Source organism: Nannochloropsis gaditana, assembly GCF_000240725.1.
Source record: "Nannochloropsis gaditana CCMP526 unplaced genomic scaffold scaffold727, whole genome shotgun sequence".
Taxonomy (NCBI): Eukaryota; class Eustigmatophyceae; order Eustigmatales; family Monodopsidaceae; genus Microchloropsis; species Microchloropsis gaditana.
Genome location: NW_005803226.1, coordinates 1 through 14,716, shown reverse-complemented (window position 1 = coordinate 14,716; position 14,716 = coordinate 1). Strand labels below are relative to the sequence as shown.

The 14,716-nt window shown below is 55.7% G+C and overlaps 5 protein-coding genes across 5 annotated transcripts, besides 2 other annotated features; 3 read left to right on the top strand and 2 right to left on the bottom strand.

Moving 5' to 3' along the window:
- Positions 1 to 420: 420 nt before the first annotated feature.
- Positions 421 to 2,312, bottom strand: NGA_0452500 (uncharacterized protein; the record flags this gene model as incomplete). Its single annotated transcript, XM_005853807.1, has 2 exons — positions 421 to 1,230; positions 1,281 to 2,312. 2 exons carry the CDS (start codon positions 2,310 to 2,312, stop codon positions 421 to 423), a joined length of 1,842 nt encoding a protein of 613 aa, XP_005853869.1.
- Positions 2,313 to 2,819: 507 nt separating this feature from the next.
- NGA_0452700 (cyclin-dependent kinase 10) lies at positions 2,820 to 4,104 on the top strand (the record flags this gene model as incomplete). The annotated part of the gene is made up of 4 exons (XM_005853809.1): positions 2,820 to 2,895; positions 3,178 to 3,315; positions 3,448 to 4,044; positions 4,076 to 4,104. 4 exons carry the CDS (start codon positions 2,820 to 2,822, stop codon positions 4,102 to 4,104), a joined length of 840 nt encoding a protein of 279 aa, XP_005853871.1.
- Positions 4,105 to 4,623: 519 nt separating this feature from the next.
- On the top strand, positions 4,624 to 5,901 carry NGA_0452600 (fructosamine 3 kinase; the record flags this gene model as incomplete). The annotated part of the gene is made up of 1 exon (XM_005853808.1): positions 4,624 to 5,901. The coding sequence occupies one exon, from the start codon at positions 4,624 to 4,626 to the stop codon at positions 5,899 to 5,901; it is 1,278 nt and encodes a 425-aa protein (XP_005853870.1).
- Positions 5,902 to 6,927: 1,026 nt separating this feature from the next.
- On the top strand, positions 6,928 to 8,707 carry PRI1 (DNA primase small subunit; the record flags this gene model as incomplete). The annotated part of the gene is made up of 3 exons (XM_005853810.1): positions 6,928 to 7,287; positions 7,369 to 8,390; positions 8,701 to 8,707. 3 exons carry the CDS (start codon positions 6,928 to 6,930, stop codon positions 8,705 to 8,707), a joined length of 1,389 nt encoding a protein of 462 aa, XP_005853872.1.
- A 396-nt stretch (positions 8,708 to 9,103) lies between these two features.
- Positions 9,104 to 9,148: a sequence feature (Short protein (NGA_0452400, EKU22489.1) was converted to a misc_feature.).
- A 280-nt stretch (positions 9,149 to 9,428) lies between these two features.
- Positions 9,429 to 9,443: a sequence feature (Short protein (NGA_0452400, EKU22489.1) was converted to a misc_feature.).
- Positions 9,444 to 9,915: 472 nt separating this feature from the next.
- Positions 9,916 to 12,217, bottom strand: NGA_0452300 (glyoxalase domain-containing 4-like protein). The gene is made up of 4 exons (XM_005853805.1): positions 12,086 to 12,217; positions 11,918 to 11,993; positions 10,573 to 11,697; positions 9,916 to 10,396 (listed from the first exon to the last, which is right to left on the bottom strand). The coding sequence occupies exons 1-4, from the start codon at positions 12,208 to 12,210 to the stop codon at positions 10,283 to 10,285; spliced, it is 1,440 nt and encodes a 479-aa protein (XP_005853867.1). The 5' UTR covers positions 12,211 to 12,217; the 3' UTR covers positions 9,916 to 10,282.
- Positions 12,218 to 14,716: the final 2,499 nt, after the last annotated feature.

Genomic DNA, 14,716 nt, shown 5'->3' with positions numbered 1-14,716 from the left:
ATTGGGTGCAGGTGGATGCTCCTGCAGAAGTGAACGACCTCCTGTGCCGGTTTGCGCGCCAAGTGCGGGGGGGAGGGGGAGAGCCAGGGAGGGAGGGAGGGAGGGAGGGAGGGAGGGAGGGAGGGGAGACCGTGCTTGTAGAAGGGAGTGGTACGGAGGAAAGAATACCGACACGGCGCGTCTTGCGGCCTCTGCGTCGGGGCCATTGCCTGCTGTATTTTTTTCTCAAAAATTGTACGAGTCCCTACAATCTTTAGGACTCCTCCCCCCGATGTCGGCTCACTGTGGCCCCTCCCCCTCCTCCGTGGTCGCACGCCGTATGAACACAAGATACAGTCCTCCTCGCCCGGTTCCCACGCCCATCGCCCCATCCACGCCCTTCCCAATCCCGCCCCCACCGCCCGCCTCCGCCACGTTGGCTCACAAACACGCCCTCCGGGACCGTCCCGCCCTTCCCTCCTCATCCTCACCAGCACCAACGGCGCGGACCTGCCATTCCCCCTCCACCTCCCCGGCTTGGCCCCATTGCTCGCATCCATACGCAGGTTTGCCTACTTCCGCCATGCCGCAACCGCCCACCAGGTGCGGGCGGAGGGAGGGGGCGAGGTCCGGGTGGAAGGCGAGGTGGAGGGAGGGAGGGAGGCACGCAGCCGACGCAAGAGATGGGCCCATCGGCCGGTGCGAATCAAGAAGAGGAAAAGGGCAAAGACAGTCCACTCCAGCCAGGCCCGCTGGTAAGCCCAGTTTGTCCCTCCTTGCCCTCTCGTCGATCCCTGACTGCCCTCCAACCTCCCCAGGGTCCCCTGATGCCGGCGCACACGCCCCTCGTTCCCCTCCTCTCCCTCCTCCTCCCCCCTCCTCCCCCTCCTCCCTCCCTCCCATATACGCCACGTACGCCACCAGGCTTGCCACACCCACCCACCCCGCTGTCCTCCCCCTCCTCCCCGCCCTCCCACTCCCCCTCCCTTCCAGGATCCGCGCCACCACCTCCGAGGCCACCACCGCCCCTCCGGCCACCCATAGGGGCCGTTGCCAGGTCCATTGCCGATGCAGCTGGGCCCGTACCGCCTCCACTACGGCTTCCCTCCCCCGGTGGGCGGCGTCTTCCCACACCCGATGGAGGCGTCGGCGCATGACCATCGCCACCGCCTCGTCCACGTCCACGGGCGCCAAGTGCTCCCCTGACCTCCCTTCCTCCCCGAGGGCGTGGCGAGGACTTTCCTCCTCCGCCTCATGCCTCTCCACCCACGTGCCCACACGCCCAGGCAAGGTCCCTATACGCCAGCCCCTTCCCGGGTCGCTGCCCCCCCCTCCTTCATCCCCTCCTCGCTCGTCTCCGACGCCGTGGTTTCCTCCTCCTCCTCCTCCTCCTCCTCCTCTTCCTCTTCATCTTCCCCTTCTTCCTCCCCCCTTCGCCTTGCTCCCCCTTCCAGTTGCCGACGCTCCATTTCCTGCCATCGGCGACGGGTTAAAGTGGCAGCCTCCGCCTCGCTCACTTCCTCCACGCGCCTTCTGTCTCCTCCGCCTCCTCTCCCATGCCCACACTCCCTGCCTCCCTCCCTCCCTCCTCTGTTGCCCATCGGTCTTGGCAACAGGAAGGCTTGAACAGGTGGTGGCAGGACGTGGAGGATTCCGGGTGCGGTCAAAGCACGCTGTTCTGCGGGTGGTAAGCTGTTAATAAGGAACGCCCGTTCCTCCTCGTTCAATCCCAGGCTCATCACCGCGTACGGCTTCAAGCGATCCGCCAAGGAGGAGTCCAAGAGCCAGTCGAGCAAAGAGGTGTGCATCAATAAGCGTTGCGTGGAAGCAGGTAGGTAGGTTAGCACCCCCCGATCGCGGATACGTTGATAGGTCAATGAAACTAAGGAGGCCAAAGAGGCCAGAGCCAGGACCAGGAAAAAGATGGCCTGCGAGGACAGAAAGGACGTGATCAGGCCCGCCACGGCAAAGAGAAACGTTGTCCGCAGTGTCTGCTCCACAGCCCATGACCTGAATTCCTCACCCAGAGTCCACGGGGGCTCTTCCCTCGCTTCTTCATCGTCCTCGTCATTCCCCGTCCCACCATGGCCGTTTTGTCCCCGAGGGGCTTGTCCACCTTCCCTCTCTATTGTCCTGGCGTTGTTGTTGTTGTTGTTGTTGTTGCTGGAGGCTTCCCTTTCAGCCGTAGGCGTTGAATTCTGGTTGTGCTGTGCCTCCCTCTCCCTGTTGCTACCGCTTCCTCCTCCTCCTGCCCTAAAAACAGTCAAAGCTGCTTGTGCCCCTGGTAATCGGCTCTCCGTTGACCCGTCCAAGAGCAGCTTGCGATGCGGCATCCTGTCATCGAAAAATGTGTCATGATGGGATTTAAATGGCACCGGGTAACATCGAGGGCGACTTACCGGGGCAGGGGACAGAGAAACGACAGCTGTCGTCATATACCGAGGCATAATCCTGCCTGCGGGCACTATTTGCGCATGTTTCATAGGTTTTGCATCCCGTCGTCGCCCGCGCACATTATAGACACAGGGAAAGCATACACTGATCACGCGGATTGAAATGATCGTGCCGGGGTGCCCAGCAGCATAGCTTCATCTTGCATACTTCATCCACCTGCCCGCCATCCCCCCCACCTTCGCCCCCCTCGTGATGCTATAAATTGTCGTCATCCGCCTTTTACCATGGCAGCCTCCCCAGTTCAGTCCAAGCATGAAATCAGTGAAGCTGGGGAGGCAGATTTATATGGCGCTTGCCGTCCTGTGAAGAGTTTCCAAAAGCTTAATCAAATCGGGGAAGGAGCGTATGGTACTGTGTATCGTGGCATCGATAAAGCAAACGGACGCATGGTGGCCTTAAAGCGTGTGATTCTACATAACGAGAAGCAAGATGGATTCCCCTTGACGTCCTTGAGGGAAATTCGTACGCTTAAATTGATAGGTCGTCACCCTCATTGCGTCCGATTGGAAGAGATAGCAGTGGGGAGAAAAAGAGACGGTGTCTTCTTGGTCTTTGAATACTGCGAGGTGAGGCAGTTTCTTCTCCCAGTTCGTGTTGCAAATTTACCATGCATTTGGTGATAGGTTCTTCTTGCACGTGAAAGTACCGCGTCATCTATTGATGTGCTCCTTTTTATCACCCTGTTTTTCCACTCTTCAATCCTCATCCTCGACGCTTTTTAGCACGATATGGCGCACCTGATAGACCACATGAATACGCGCTTCACATCTTCCGAGGTCAAGAACCTCCTGTTGCAGCTTCTGCGTGGCGTGGCACATTTGCACGAGCTATGGATCATCCATCGTGACATCAAAATGAGCAATTTGCTCTACACCAACGCAGGTCTGAAAAACAATTGTGCACCTTGCGCGGGATAGCAGGCCCAAGACGACAGTGTTAGGGGCAAGAGCTCAATGCGTATCATTGCAAGACTTGCGTTCTCATTCCCACTTCGGCCCATGTACACAAATTCAGGCCGGCTCAAGCTCGCCGACTTTGGACTTGCTCGTTTATACGGTGCCCCTCCCGCTCCTATGACCCCCAAGGTGGTCACTCTGTGGTACAGGGCCCCTGAGCTATTGCTGGGGTCGGAGACCTACGACGTGTCTATTGACATGTGGGCCGTGGGGTGCATTTTCGGGGAGCTCTTGGAATACAAGCCCCTGTTGCCCGGCGGAGACGAACTGGAGCAACTCAAAAAGATCTTTGAGCTGCTGGGGAGCCCAAATGAGCGGATCTGGCCGGGTGTGGAGTCCCTGCCTCACGTAGCTTCGGGAATGGTCTCGCTGCGTCCGGACAGGTACCCCTACAATACAGTGGCCGCGCGCCTCCCGCGTTTGAGCGAAGGCGGCGTGGACTTGCTCAATTCTTTCTTGGCATATGACCCACAAAAGCGGTTGAATGCCACGGATGCTCAGAGACACGCCTTCTTTACGAACGAGCGGCCATTGCCTAAGGAAGACTCTTTGATGCCTACGTTTCCGTCCCGTCATGATGAGATGGAAGCCAGAGAAAAGGAAAGAGCTCGGCTTTCAGAGGGTCAAAAGTCTTCCACTGCCATGTTGCTCAAGAGTGCTTTATTTTCTTCGTCCTCCGCGTCTAGAAAGGGACTGGGAGGAAGAGAAGGGTTGAAGACCTCAGGGGGAACCATTATGCCGGTAGTGAAGAAGGCTAAGCATGACGGATGACGAAGAGATGTGTACATGAATGAAAATGCCATGGAAATAAGAGCAATTTAATATTTTTCGAAAAAATGGTAAAAATTTTAGCTTTACCGCATGTTGGAAGTCAAAACTGCATCATGTTCCTTGCACTTGTGCGAACTCGCTCCTCGAACGAGCTCTCGTATCTTCCTTGATCGTGAGTATTTGTCGGCTAGAGCAAAAATGTGGCCATCGTAGCTTTTTCACACAATATTACTTCCTGTTCGAGCGATATTTCCCAGTCTGTTGAAAGGCATTCATAATATATTTGTAGCCGTAGTCATCGGGAAGGGGAGGTTAACGCAGCAGAGAAGGGAACGGCGATATCTTCAACATCAATGACCGGCCGTGCACGACCCTCTGCTGCCAAATCCCACGCACCCTGACATTCCCCTGCATCCCAATAATATCTATACGAAAAGGCTTGACGCTTTGTTCGTATTTTGCCATGATCTTTCGGAACGTGGTGTGTATTTTCGGGGCGCTCTTCGTAGCATTCGGCGGCGTCCAAGCATTCCTTCTCCCGTCAGTCCAGTCCTGTTCCGCCTTGAGCATCTGGCCCCGGGGTGTCGCGCGTCAGAACTTAAAATGCAACGTCATACCCGCACAAGAGCAGCAGAGCGATCATTCGCAATCTAAAGTGCAAGGCAATTTGGCTGATGTGATCGCAGACGCCCGCGCCCAGGAGGAAGCGGAAAAAATCATGAAGGAACTGGAGGACGGCGCTGTTCGCGAAATGGGAGAAGCACAGGCAGCGGGTCCTAAATATATGCCGAGCACCGAGCCTGATGATCCCATTATCATGTCTTTGCAAAAAGTCTTGGGTGTAGGACGTGTGGAGAAATGGGAGCTCCTGGATTCCCGGTGGAACGGGAACGAGGTCTTCAAGTACACGACAGACAAGGGACTCTTTTTCATCAAACTCAATCGCGTCGAAGACCCCTCTGTGTTTCTGACTGAGGCGGTGGGCTTGAGTGCCTTGGCCGCGACTAACACGCTCCCCTGTCCCAAGCCTCTCCACCTGGGGAAGCTTCCCAAAGTCGGGGACGTGGGTCCGGGTGCCTTCATGGTGCTGGAGCATTTGAAACTCCTGCCTTTTGGAATCATGCGTACTGACATGCAGCAACGCCTAGGAGAGCAATTGGCCGCCCTTCACCTCGACCAAACCCATGCCGCCCTCCACCGGGGCAGGTTCGGATTTTCCGTCTCGAATTTTCTTGCGTTGACCCCTCTGAACAACACCTGGACCGATGACTGGCCTTCCTTTCTGGCCCGTCGCCTCGAGTCCCAGGTGGCGGCCTTGTACCAAGAAAAGCAGTACGGTCGTGCTGCACTCAATGAAACGGACATGGAGCTGCGCATATTGGGCTCTCGCGTCATCCGGGCGGTGCCCGCCTTGTTGGCAGGGGTCAAGGTGTCCCCATCTCTTATTCACGGTGATCTATGGATTGGCAACGCCGGTGCTACGGAGGCTGGTCCCGTGATCTTCGACCCTGCCTGTTTCTTTGGCCATCACGAGATGGAACTGGCGATGATGACTTTGTTTGGGGGCTTTCGCGACGAGTTTTGGAACGCGTACCACGCGCGTTTGCCGAAAGAAAAAGGCTTTGAGACCCGTCAGAAACTCTATCAGTTCTACTACTATTTGAACCAATTGAATCTTTTCGGGGACGCGGGGGTGAAGAGGACGTGCGTGCGCCTGGCCGAGGAGCTGTTATTGATTTAGCGTGGCGAAGCAGGGAAGGAAAAGCAGCATGTCTTTCTAAGTAGTAAGAAATAGCAGCATGAAGCGTCTTAAAAAAGGGAATTTTGCGTTTTTGAAGGCTTACGAGCGCCATTTTGCTGTGACTGATTAAAAGTGACAGTCGGCGGAAAGCGTTACATTATCCTAGAAATATCATCTCTCCTGATGCGAAAATCAAATCGTTCAAAATATTCCTCGATGATTTTATGTATGAAGACATATTATCTGTAGAGTTCGCGATCCAAGTGCGCATTGCTTTCTGTTTAACAATGTAGTTTCAGCATGAGGTAGGACTCATGAGTGGACGTGCGCTAAAATCTGGGACAACAACTGAAAACTTTGCACCAACATGAAATCTGCCTGCATTATTATCTTCTCTCACAACTACTAGTATTCACATTTTAATTTTGGCATGCCCATTTTTCCGCCTTGGGATCCACGCATTTGAAAATGACTTTTCAGTCAGGTGCCTGTTCCCTCAGGAGGTTATCGGACGGCTCGGACCGTGACGGGTGCTTCCCGCCTGCCACAAACCTGTCCAACTTATTTTTGTCGTGTCGCTTTACTAGACACCACGCCGCGGAGTGCCCGATAATTTTGACAATAGGATTGGCCCTCGGTATTGCACCTTGGTCCGTCTGCGCACTCATCGTGGTGTATCTGCCCCCGGTATCCGCGCACAGCTTGCCTTTCTTGGGCCTTCGCTTGTAGCAGTCTTGGCGAAGGGAGGCAGCTTTCCTCGTTTCCGCCTCCGCGCCGCGATCGTAACAAGTACCGAAGAAAATGACTGCAGGTACGGATAGCCCCCCTCATGTAAATTTTCACGGGTTAAATTGAGCCAGTCAAATTTCATTTAGTGTCCCCGACACTGCAATGTCGTTTCTCCTTTTTCGCGCGTCCTTTCTTTCCCGCTCATCGTTTTCCAACCGTCCCATCCACCTCAATGCAAAAAACACACTCTGCACTTCGACTTGTGGACGTTTGTCAGCTGCGGGAAACAGAGAAAATATGGAGATCGCGCCTTCCAACACGAATAAAGTATCAGTAGCAGCGGCCGCCATCAATGATCAAGAATTCAGCCCTGAACTTTTGCGATTCTTCTACAACCGCCTCTTCCCTTATCAACCCATGTTTAAATGGCTTTCCTACGGAAATGATCCTGACAATGATGCTGCCCATATCGTCCGGGATTACTTCGCCTGTCGTGAATTTTCCTTTACGATAAATGATGACATCTACATACGATATCAATCATTCCGGGATGCCTCCGAAATGGAGTCAGCGATACAGAAGAAACAACCTCACAAAATAGACATAGGGGCCGTGTTTACGCTGCCTCCCAAAGATCATCACACTGTTAAAGCAGAGGTCCGTGAAAAATTGGGATTGGCAGGGAAAGCCGGCCGACATTCTGACCACATATTTCCCTTCGTATTCCTCCTTCGTCAGGCCTTCAAACCCGTGGAACGCGAGCTCATTTTCGACATCGACATGACAGACTACGACGACATCCGAAGCTGTTGCACAGGGGCCAAAATTTGTCCCAAGTGCTGGGTCTTCATGACCATGGCCGTGAAAGTCGTGGACACCGCCTTACGGGAGGATTTCGGGTTTCGATATATTTTGTGGGTGTACTCCGGTCGGCGCGGCGTGCATTGTTGGGTGTGCGATCCCAACGCCCGTGCCTTGTCGAACGATGGGCGTAGCGCCGTGGTGGAATACTTGTCGTTGCCGCGGGGAAACGAGAAGAGCAAGGGGAAGAACGGGGGGTTGTCCTGGCCCCTCCATCCGTCCTTTACGCGGGCTTTTGACATCTTGGAGCCCATGTTCGAGTCAGGGGTCCTTGGGGAGGCAGGACAGGGGGTGTTGGACTCAGAGAATTCGTGGGACACCCTTTTGGACACGCTCCCCGACGAAGACCTGGCCAACCGGCTTCGAAGGGAAATGCGACGCTTGACCAACGCGCAGGACCGATGGCTCGAGATCAAATCCCAGGTGCGCGCGGCAAGTTCTGCCCATGCCAGTGGAAACGCCCGCCGGCAGAGTCGTGGTGGCCGGGCAGGGAACGGTCTCTTCGCCCTCGACCTGTGGAAGTACGAGGTGGTTTTCCAGTATTGCTACCCTCGGTTGGACGTGAACGTGTCGAAGGGCACCAACCACTTGCTCAAATCGCCCTTCGCGGTCCACCCGAAGACGGGACGTGTGTGCGTGCCCATTGATCCCGAGGATGTGGACAATTTCGACCCATTTCGGGTCCCCACGCTGAAGGCCTTGGCCGCGCAGATTGACGCCTACGATGCCCAGAATGCTCAAAATGCATCGGCCAAAGCACTGCCCGATTACAAAAAAACGGAGCTGAAAAGCGCCGTGGAGCTGCTGGAGCGATGTGTGGTGGATCCTGTGGCCCTGGCTACGAAGAGGCGATTGAAACTGGAGAGGGAGAAGGAGGCTGCCATGATCGGAGACTTCTAGTCTGGCCCGCCCATGAGAACGAAAGGACCGAGGGAAGAGGAAAGGGAGGGGGGAGATGAGCATGCATGTGGGGATCAAATGATCATAACAATGGGTGCAAGCCCAAAAATTGAGTAAAGTGGGAAAGGCCGGGCTTCACGTCGCCCACATTTGTACGAACGCTTCATAGAAAGTACTGAGAAACAAATCAGAAAGAAAGGCAACTGCCGCTGTACTACCAATTTTTTTTGGTCAATTTTCACGAACGTCTATGTACATGAGTTGTATATTCATCTCAGTACTGTTCATCGTGCTCACTCCATGAACCAGCCCCTGACGCTCTTGTGCTCTCCGTACGGTGGTTTTAGAGTCACGGGCCTTGACACGGGCATGACATCTTTACCTCTCCAAGGCGCCGCGCTGGCTAGCTTTGTGACCACGGCTCCCATCTGCAGCTTTTTCATTCACGTCTTTTCCATCCTTCTTCCTTTTGCCCCTCTTTTTTCCATACGCCATACTCAATCGGAAAGCCTCAGCCCCTTCCGCGACTTGCACCCCAGCACCTGTGTACGCCACGAACACTTTCGTGTCTCCTTGAACGCGCCATCCACTCTTTTTTTTGCTTTGACATCCCATGGCCCGGCGTTTATTGATCAATGTCACGTCCGTGGCAGTGAGCCTCTCTTTGCTGCGCGCATCCCAAGAAGCCTGCGCGTCGGCCTGGCCTTGCCCGTCATTCAAGCGTCGCACGAGCCAGTCGGGGGACACTTGGGAAGCCCTTGTGGAGGAATTATCGATTGAATTCAAATTATCAGGGACGGTGCTTCCGTCAATGGGAGAAAGAGTGGGTGATACACACTGTACAGGACTCGACGGCCTCGATGTTTTCGAACCATCACGGGGACGCGGAACGAGGAAGGCGTCAATTGCCCCCTTATTGGAAGCCACACCATCCTGCTTTCTTAGCTTAGCTTTGGTCGGACCACTCTTGCCATTAGTGGACAGTGGTCGCTTTCTACTCTGTGCTCCACTTCCTTGATTGACCATCTCAAGCGCACCTGCAGCAGGTTCATGCAGCACACCTCCAATACAACCAAGAAGCAGGACTGCGCAGAGCTGCTATGAATAAATTGGCCTGTATAGGTTAAGTTACGTCAGTGATGTGACGTCTCAAGTCTCGTATAGTTTGTGTGCATCGGGCTCCTCGGTTTCAAAGGGGCTCTTTTACTTCTCAACAGGCATCTTGGGGTCTTCCGGGTATCGTAATTTTGATTTTATTTCGGAGGCGGGAAACGATGTGGACGGCACGATGTGGTTCCATCTCGCGGAACAGGCCCGAAAACTCATTATAAAATGCATTTAATTATTAAATGGAGCATGTTAGCTGTTCAATTGGATTTTAACATGCCATACATGCTGCGACAGGGAACGTGTAAAAACATTATCCAAACGCCTGAGTATCGCAAAAAGGTGTCCGCGCATGAAAATTCCACAATCCCTTCATATGGCGGGCGCCATCGTGAGAATGCTCGTCGTTTCTACATCCAACCTTTTAAAGAACAATGTGTGGTGGATTTTTGACATAGGGAAAGATGTTGCGGAGGTCGCGCATACACATTCACGAAGAGCATTCAAGCAAATCTCGACAAAGCTCATCGACGGACCAATGGACAAGACGCAAGAAGCCCGTTTCAGAAATCAATGTCATTTAGACAAAGTCTATGTCCACTGCGGTTTATAAAATTTGTAAACCGGCACAGGCGATCCCAAGCCTGCAAACTCGTCCGCATGGCCCCTATTCAACACTTCCTAATGACGTCTCACACGTACATCTCCACGACCGTGATTTTCTCAACCCCCCATTTTTTCTCTTGACCTATATGTGAGCGAGTCACAGGCACACAAACACCCTTTAAAGAGCTCCTGCTTCCTTGAGTAAGGGGACCAGCTTCCCATTTTTGTGCAACTCCTCCACGCCGTCGGAGAAACCGCCCACGGGCTTGCCTCCAATGAAAATGTTTGGGACCTGCAGGGAGACAAGAAGCATGAAAACGTCGTGGTGAGCACCAAGGATCAATGAATGTATGGCTTGCGTCTTCGAGAAAAGATGGGAGGCAAGTCTTGTCAGGTGTGCACCAGATCTCCATTATGCTCACTCCCACTCTCCTTCCCTCCCGCCTTCCCTCCCTCCCTCTGACCCACCGTGCTTCTCCCCGTGACCTTGTCCAGCTCCACGCGTATGGCGAAGCCGTCCTTCCCCTCCATCGCATCCACCTCCACTACCTCATACTTGGCCCCTACTTCGCTCAGAAGCTCCTTCGCCTTCTTGCAAAACGGACACGTCACCTGCGCAAAGACAACCACCGGGTGACGCTCCACCCACCCGTCCAGCATGCCACAGATTCGCTTCACATCATAGTCCCCCGCCAAGACCTTGGCCACCTCCAGCTTCGGGTTCTCCTTACTCCGGGCAGCTTTCTCCAAGCGCTCCCGGTAGGGCCAGTCCACTGTCGTGCCCTCCGCCGAATCGCGGACATTGATGCAATTGGTATAGCCCCGTGCGTCCACAAAACAGAATTCGTACCCGTCTGGGTCCGCGACGATCACCACTTCCTCCCCGTGCGGTTGCAATTTCAAGGGGCCATGCAGCACGTCCCCCCCTGCCTCCTGGACCCGCGCCCCCACCTTGTCGGGAGCACCGTCCTCGGTTTCGGTGGCAAAGCGTCCCGACGCCAGGGCGTGGTCCACCTGCCCGCCGCCTGGGAGCTGGACGAGTTCCAAGCACACACCGGTACCCGCCTGGTCGAAGCCCACCATCACACTCTGCGCCCCGGTCTCGGCTCCCGGGCCCCCGGGGCGGACCGTGGCCCCCAACACGTCCACGTAGTACTGCTGGCTGCGTGGCACGTCCGCGACGTGGATGGAGACGAAAAGGAAGGGTTCCGACGGTACGCTGGCGCTGCCCGTGTCGACCAGAAGGTAGCTGTAGCCGTCCGGGGACTTTACATAACGCCTCCCGTCCTCCACCTTTACCTGCGACGCAGGACCCCGCCAGGCCTTGGCGTCCACAGCAATGTGACGGAAATCGTTTCCTGCCTTGTACGAGTCGATGCCGTAGTTGCAGGTCAATTCCAGGGCGAATTGCTCGTCCTCCTTACCCCAGCCGACCATGGTTTTGCTCCAACACCCGCCGTAGGGGCCGTTGCAGGTGGCCTCACACCCCGAGGCAAACTCCTCGTGACGGTGCACGTGCATGCCGAAACCTTCCTCGTAAAAAGCCAGGGTCTTGGCCAGGTCGCCTACTTTGAAGACCCAATGCAGGGGGCGCTGTTGGGGAAGGGAGAGGCAGCCGTTAAGAGACCAGTAGAAAAGGAGGGGCCATGCCTGCCATAAAGCGCCTGCACAGCGACCAGGCAGTGATTACTCTGTCTCACTTCCCGTGCAATCGTCGAGCATTGCTTAGATTGTCTTGCACATTCATTCCCTGACAGAAACTGCCAGAAATCGGAGTCTCGAATAAATAATCCGAGCGTCAAGTAATGCTTACCCTGTAATCCTTTGTCGTCCACTTGGTAGGTTCCTTTGCAGGAGCTTTTGTGGCCATTGTGAGGGTCTTGCAAGTTCTAATGAAAAATAGCGAGAATTTTACGGTGTGCTCCACAATGAGGTCTTATGTCTCTGAACCCGATGCTTGCTCATCACTTGCTTTCCGTACCTGAAACCGTTGATGCTGACACGGGGACGCGAAATGACAGGAGCAAAGAGTGCTGGACGAAATGCAAGCGTACTGGTGGTAGTAAGGAGCTGCGTGGCAACAAAAAGGGCACGACAAGAGCTCATTCTGGTGGGTGGGGAGGTGAAGGGGTATATACAGAGCGGACCACGTTTATAACATATCTCTTGCCAAGGACCATGTCCATCAGGGGAATTACACACCCCAACGTACAAAAGAAGATGTATGAAGACGTAGCGCGCCAAGTTACCATATCCTTGGAATTGAAAGGCATTTGGAACCAGCACGTGCGTTCCCGGCTCGGTTCATATGAAAAAGTATCGAGAGTGAGGGATGCTCACGTCACAGGCACCGAGACATGAACCCCACAAAGAAGAAATCCAAAAAGAGGGCCACGATCCACCTCACGCGGAATCATTCATACCCGACAAGTGTCCCACGATCCGAGAAAGCGCATGCCAGGATCCGTGGCAACATGGGTCCAAACTTCCATATAGTTTTTCAGACGTCCGCCCGGAGCGATTTGCCCTCGCCATAAATTGGGTGAAATAAATACCCTACCTTCCCACGTCGGTCCGTGCGACCAATTTCGCACATCTGTGCGCGGTGAAACGGGCGGATGGTTCCAATGCATGTGATGGGAGGCTTTTGTTGTGATTTTGGCAATGTGTACGTCAATTATTTCTCCTTTCAGGGCAGGCTTTTTAGCCTTGGGTTGAGGCATATTTGGGGAAAAAAGCGAAAGGCCATCACTTTTTGACCTCCATGAATTCAAATAACAGAGACAATACATATCATTGTAGGACACAAAGAAAGCTTTGAGAGACATAGGGATCCGCCAAAGTAACGCTCAAGCCGTCGGCAGTCTGGTAGCTTTTCTATATTTTTATCGGGGAGGCCCACTTTCATGAGGGCCTGCCTGTTGACCGGCACTTCCTGGAACAATGGCGACCCGGATGGGCACAAGGATGTGATACCAGCAACGATGGTGGTGGAGGTTAAAATTCAGGACCGTCGATTCGTTCCCAGCTCCTTGGTGGTGGCCCAAGGGCAGAATGTCCGGTGGGTAAACGAGGAATATCGATGGGGGACACCGCATGTCATCCACGTGAAACCCACGTCGGGGACGCGTGCAGGCAGCGACTACAGCCCCATTAGCTCCTTAAATATGCACGCCAGCACCGACGACGACGCTTGGGGCGTGGAAAGGCCCGGTCCAAAGGGTGGGAACGGAGTTCCTTCCTCAACGACGGGCTCGGAGGTACTAGCCTGGTCGTCCTCCTGCGCCCTCCAACCAGGGGACGTTTTCACCCACACCTTTGCACACCCCGGCGTCTACCTGTGCAAAAGCCCCAGCATGCCTTCCATGCGTTGTCGGGTCAAAGTCACGGCGTGGGAGGACAGGGACGACAAGCTGGATGCCAAGGAGGCAGCTGCTGGAAAGGCCGGCGGCACGGCCGCACAGGACGCGCTGCATGGCGTCCTCCGGGTAGCCTCCGAGGGGACACTGGCCAAAGCGAAGGTAGTGGGCGACAAGGAGGAAGACGGGCGAAGGATCGAGGCAGCGGTGGAGGCCAGGGCCGGTATATTATCCCCTCCTCACCGTCTCGGGGATAATAGGGGCCCACCCGCGCACCTTTCCCCCTCGTCCTTGCCGTCCCGCTACTCCCTGCCCACGGACGCGGTCGCTATCGACATGCCCGCCTTCTTCTCTTCCCCCCCGTCCTCGGTCACCCCCTCCCCCATGTCCTCCCCCTCAGCCCACCCAGCGGCATCCCTTGTCGATGCGTCATCGTCCCCCCTCCCCACCCACAGGCAGGGCCTCGGACGAGCCATCGGGAGCCTTCCGTCCTCCTCCCTCCCCCCTCCCTCCACGCCCGCCTTCCGTGTGGCCCTGGGAGACGGGAGCGAGGATTCGAACGCATGGGAAGACCGGCGCATGCAGGATTCCGGCCAGTGGGAACGATGCGGTCGCACCCCCCGAGACCCCTCCCACACCGACCCAGGCAGAAGCGACGCCAGCCAGACCGGCCAGATCTTCGCCAGTAGCCCCAGTCCCTGCCCGTCCACGAGTAGTATCGCCCCCGCGAGCGCCCGGACGCTGCGCCTACCCGGGATGGGGTCGAGGCGGAGGAGGCGGGAGCACACGGTCGAGCTCGTCAGCTTCCACTTCCTCCCTCCCTCCCTCCAGGTGGGTGTGGGAGACAGCATCCTCTGGTCAATGCCGGAGGCGGGGAACATGGGCCTCCAGGAGCATGTCCTTCAAGGTTGTATCATCCCTTCCTCCGCCCCGCCCTCCCTCCCGCCCTCCCTCCCCCCCTTTGTGGCCTCGGGCGGGGCCAGGGGAGATAGGGGGGGGCGGGCGAGAAGGAGATGAGCGTCCTGTTCGAGTCCCCTCCCTTGCAACGCGGCGATGTGTGGCGACTGGAAGTCACGGAGACCACCACGTTCATGACCCCCTCCCTCCGAACCAGGGGAGGCATGCTGCGGGTGCGGTGTTTAAACTACCCGGAAATGGAAGGGTGGGTGCAGGTGCTGCCCTCCCTCCCTCCCTCCCTCCCTCCCTCCCTCCCTGCCTCGATAGCGGACGGGGGGGATGGGGAGGGGAAGCTC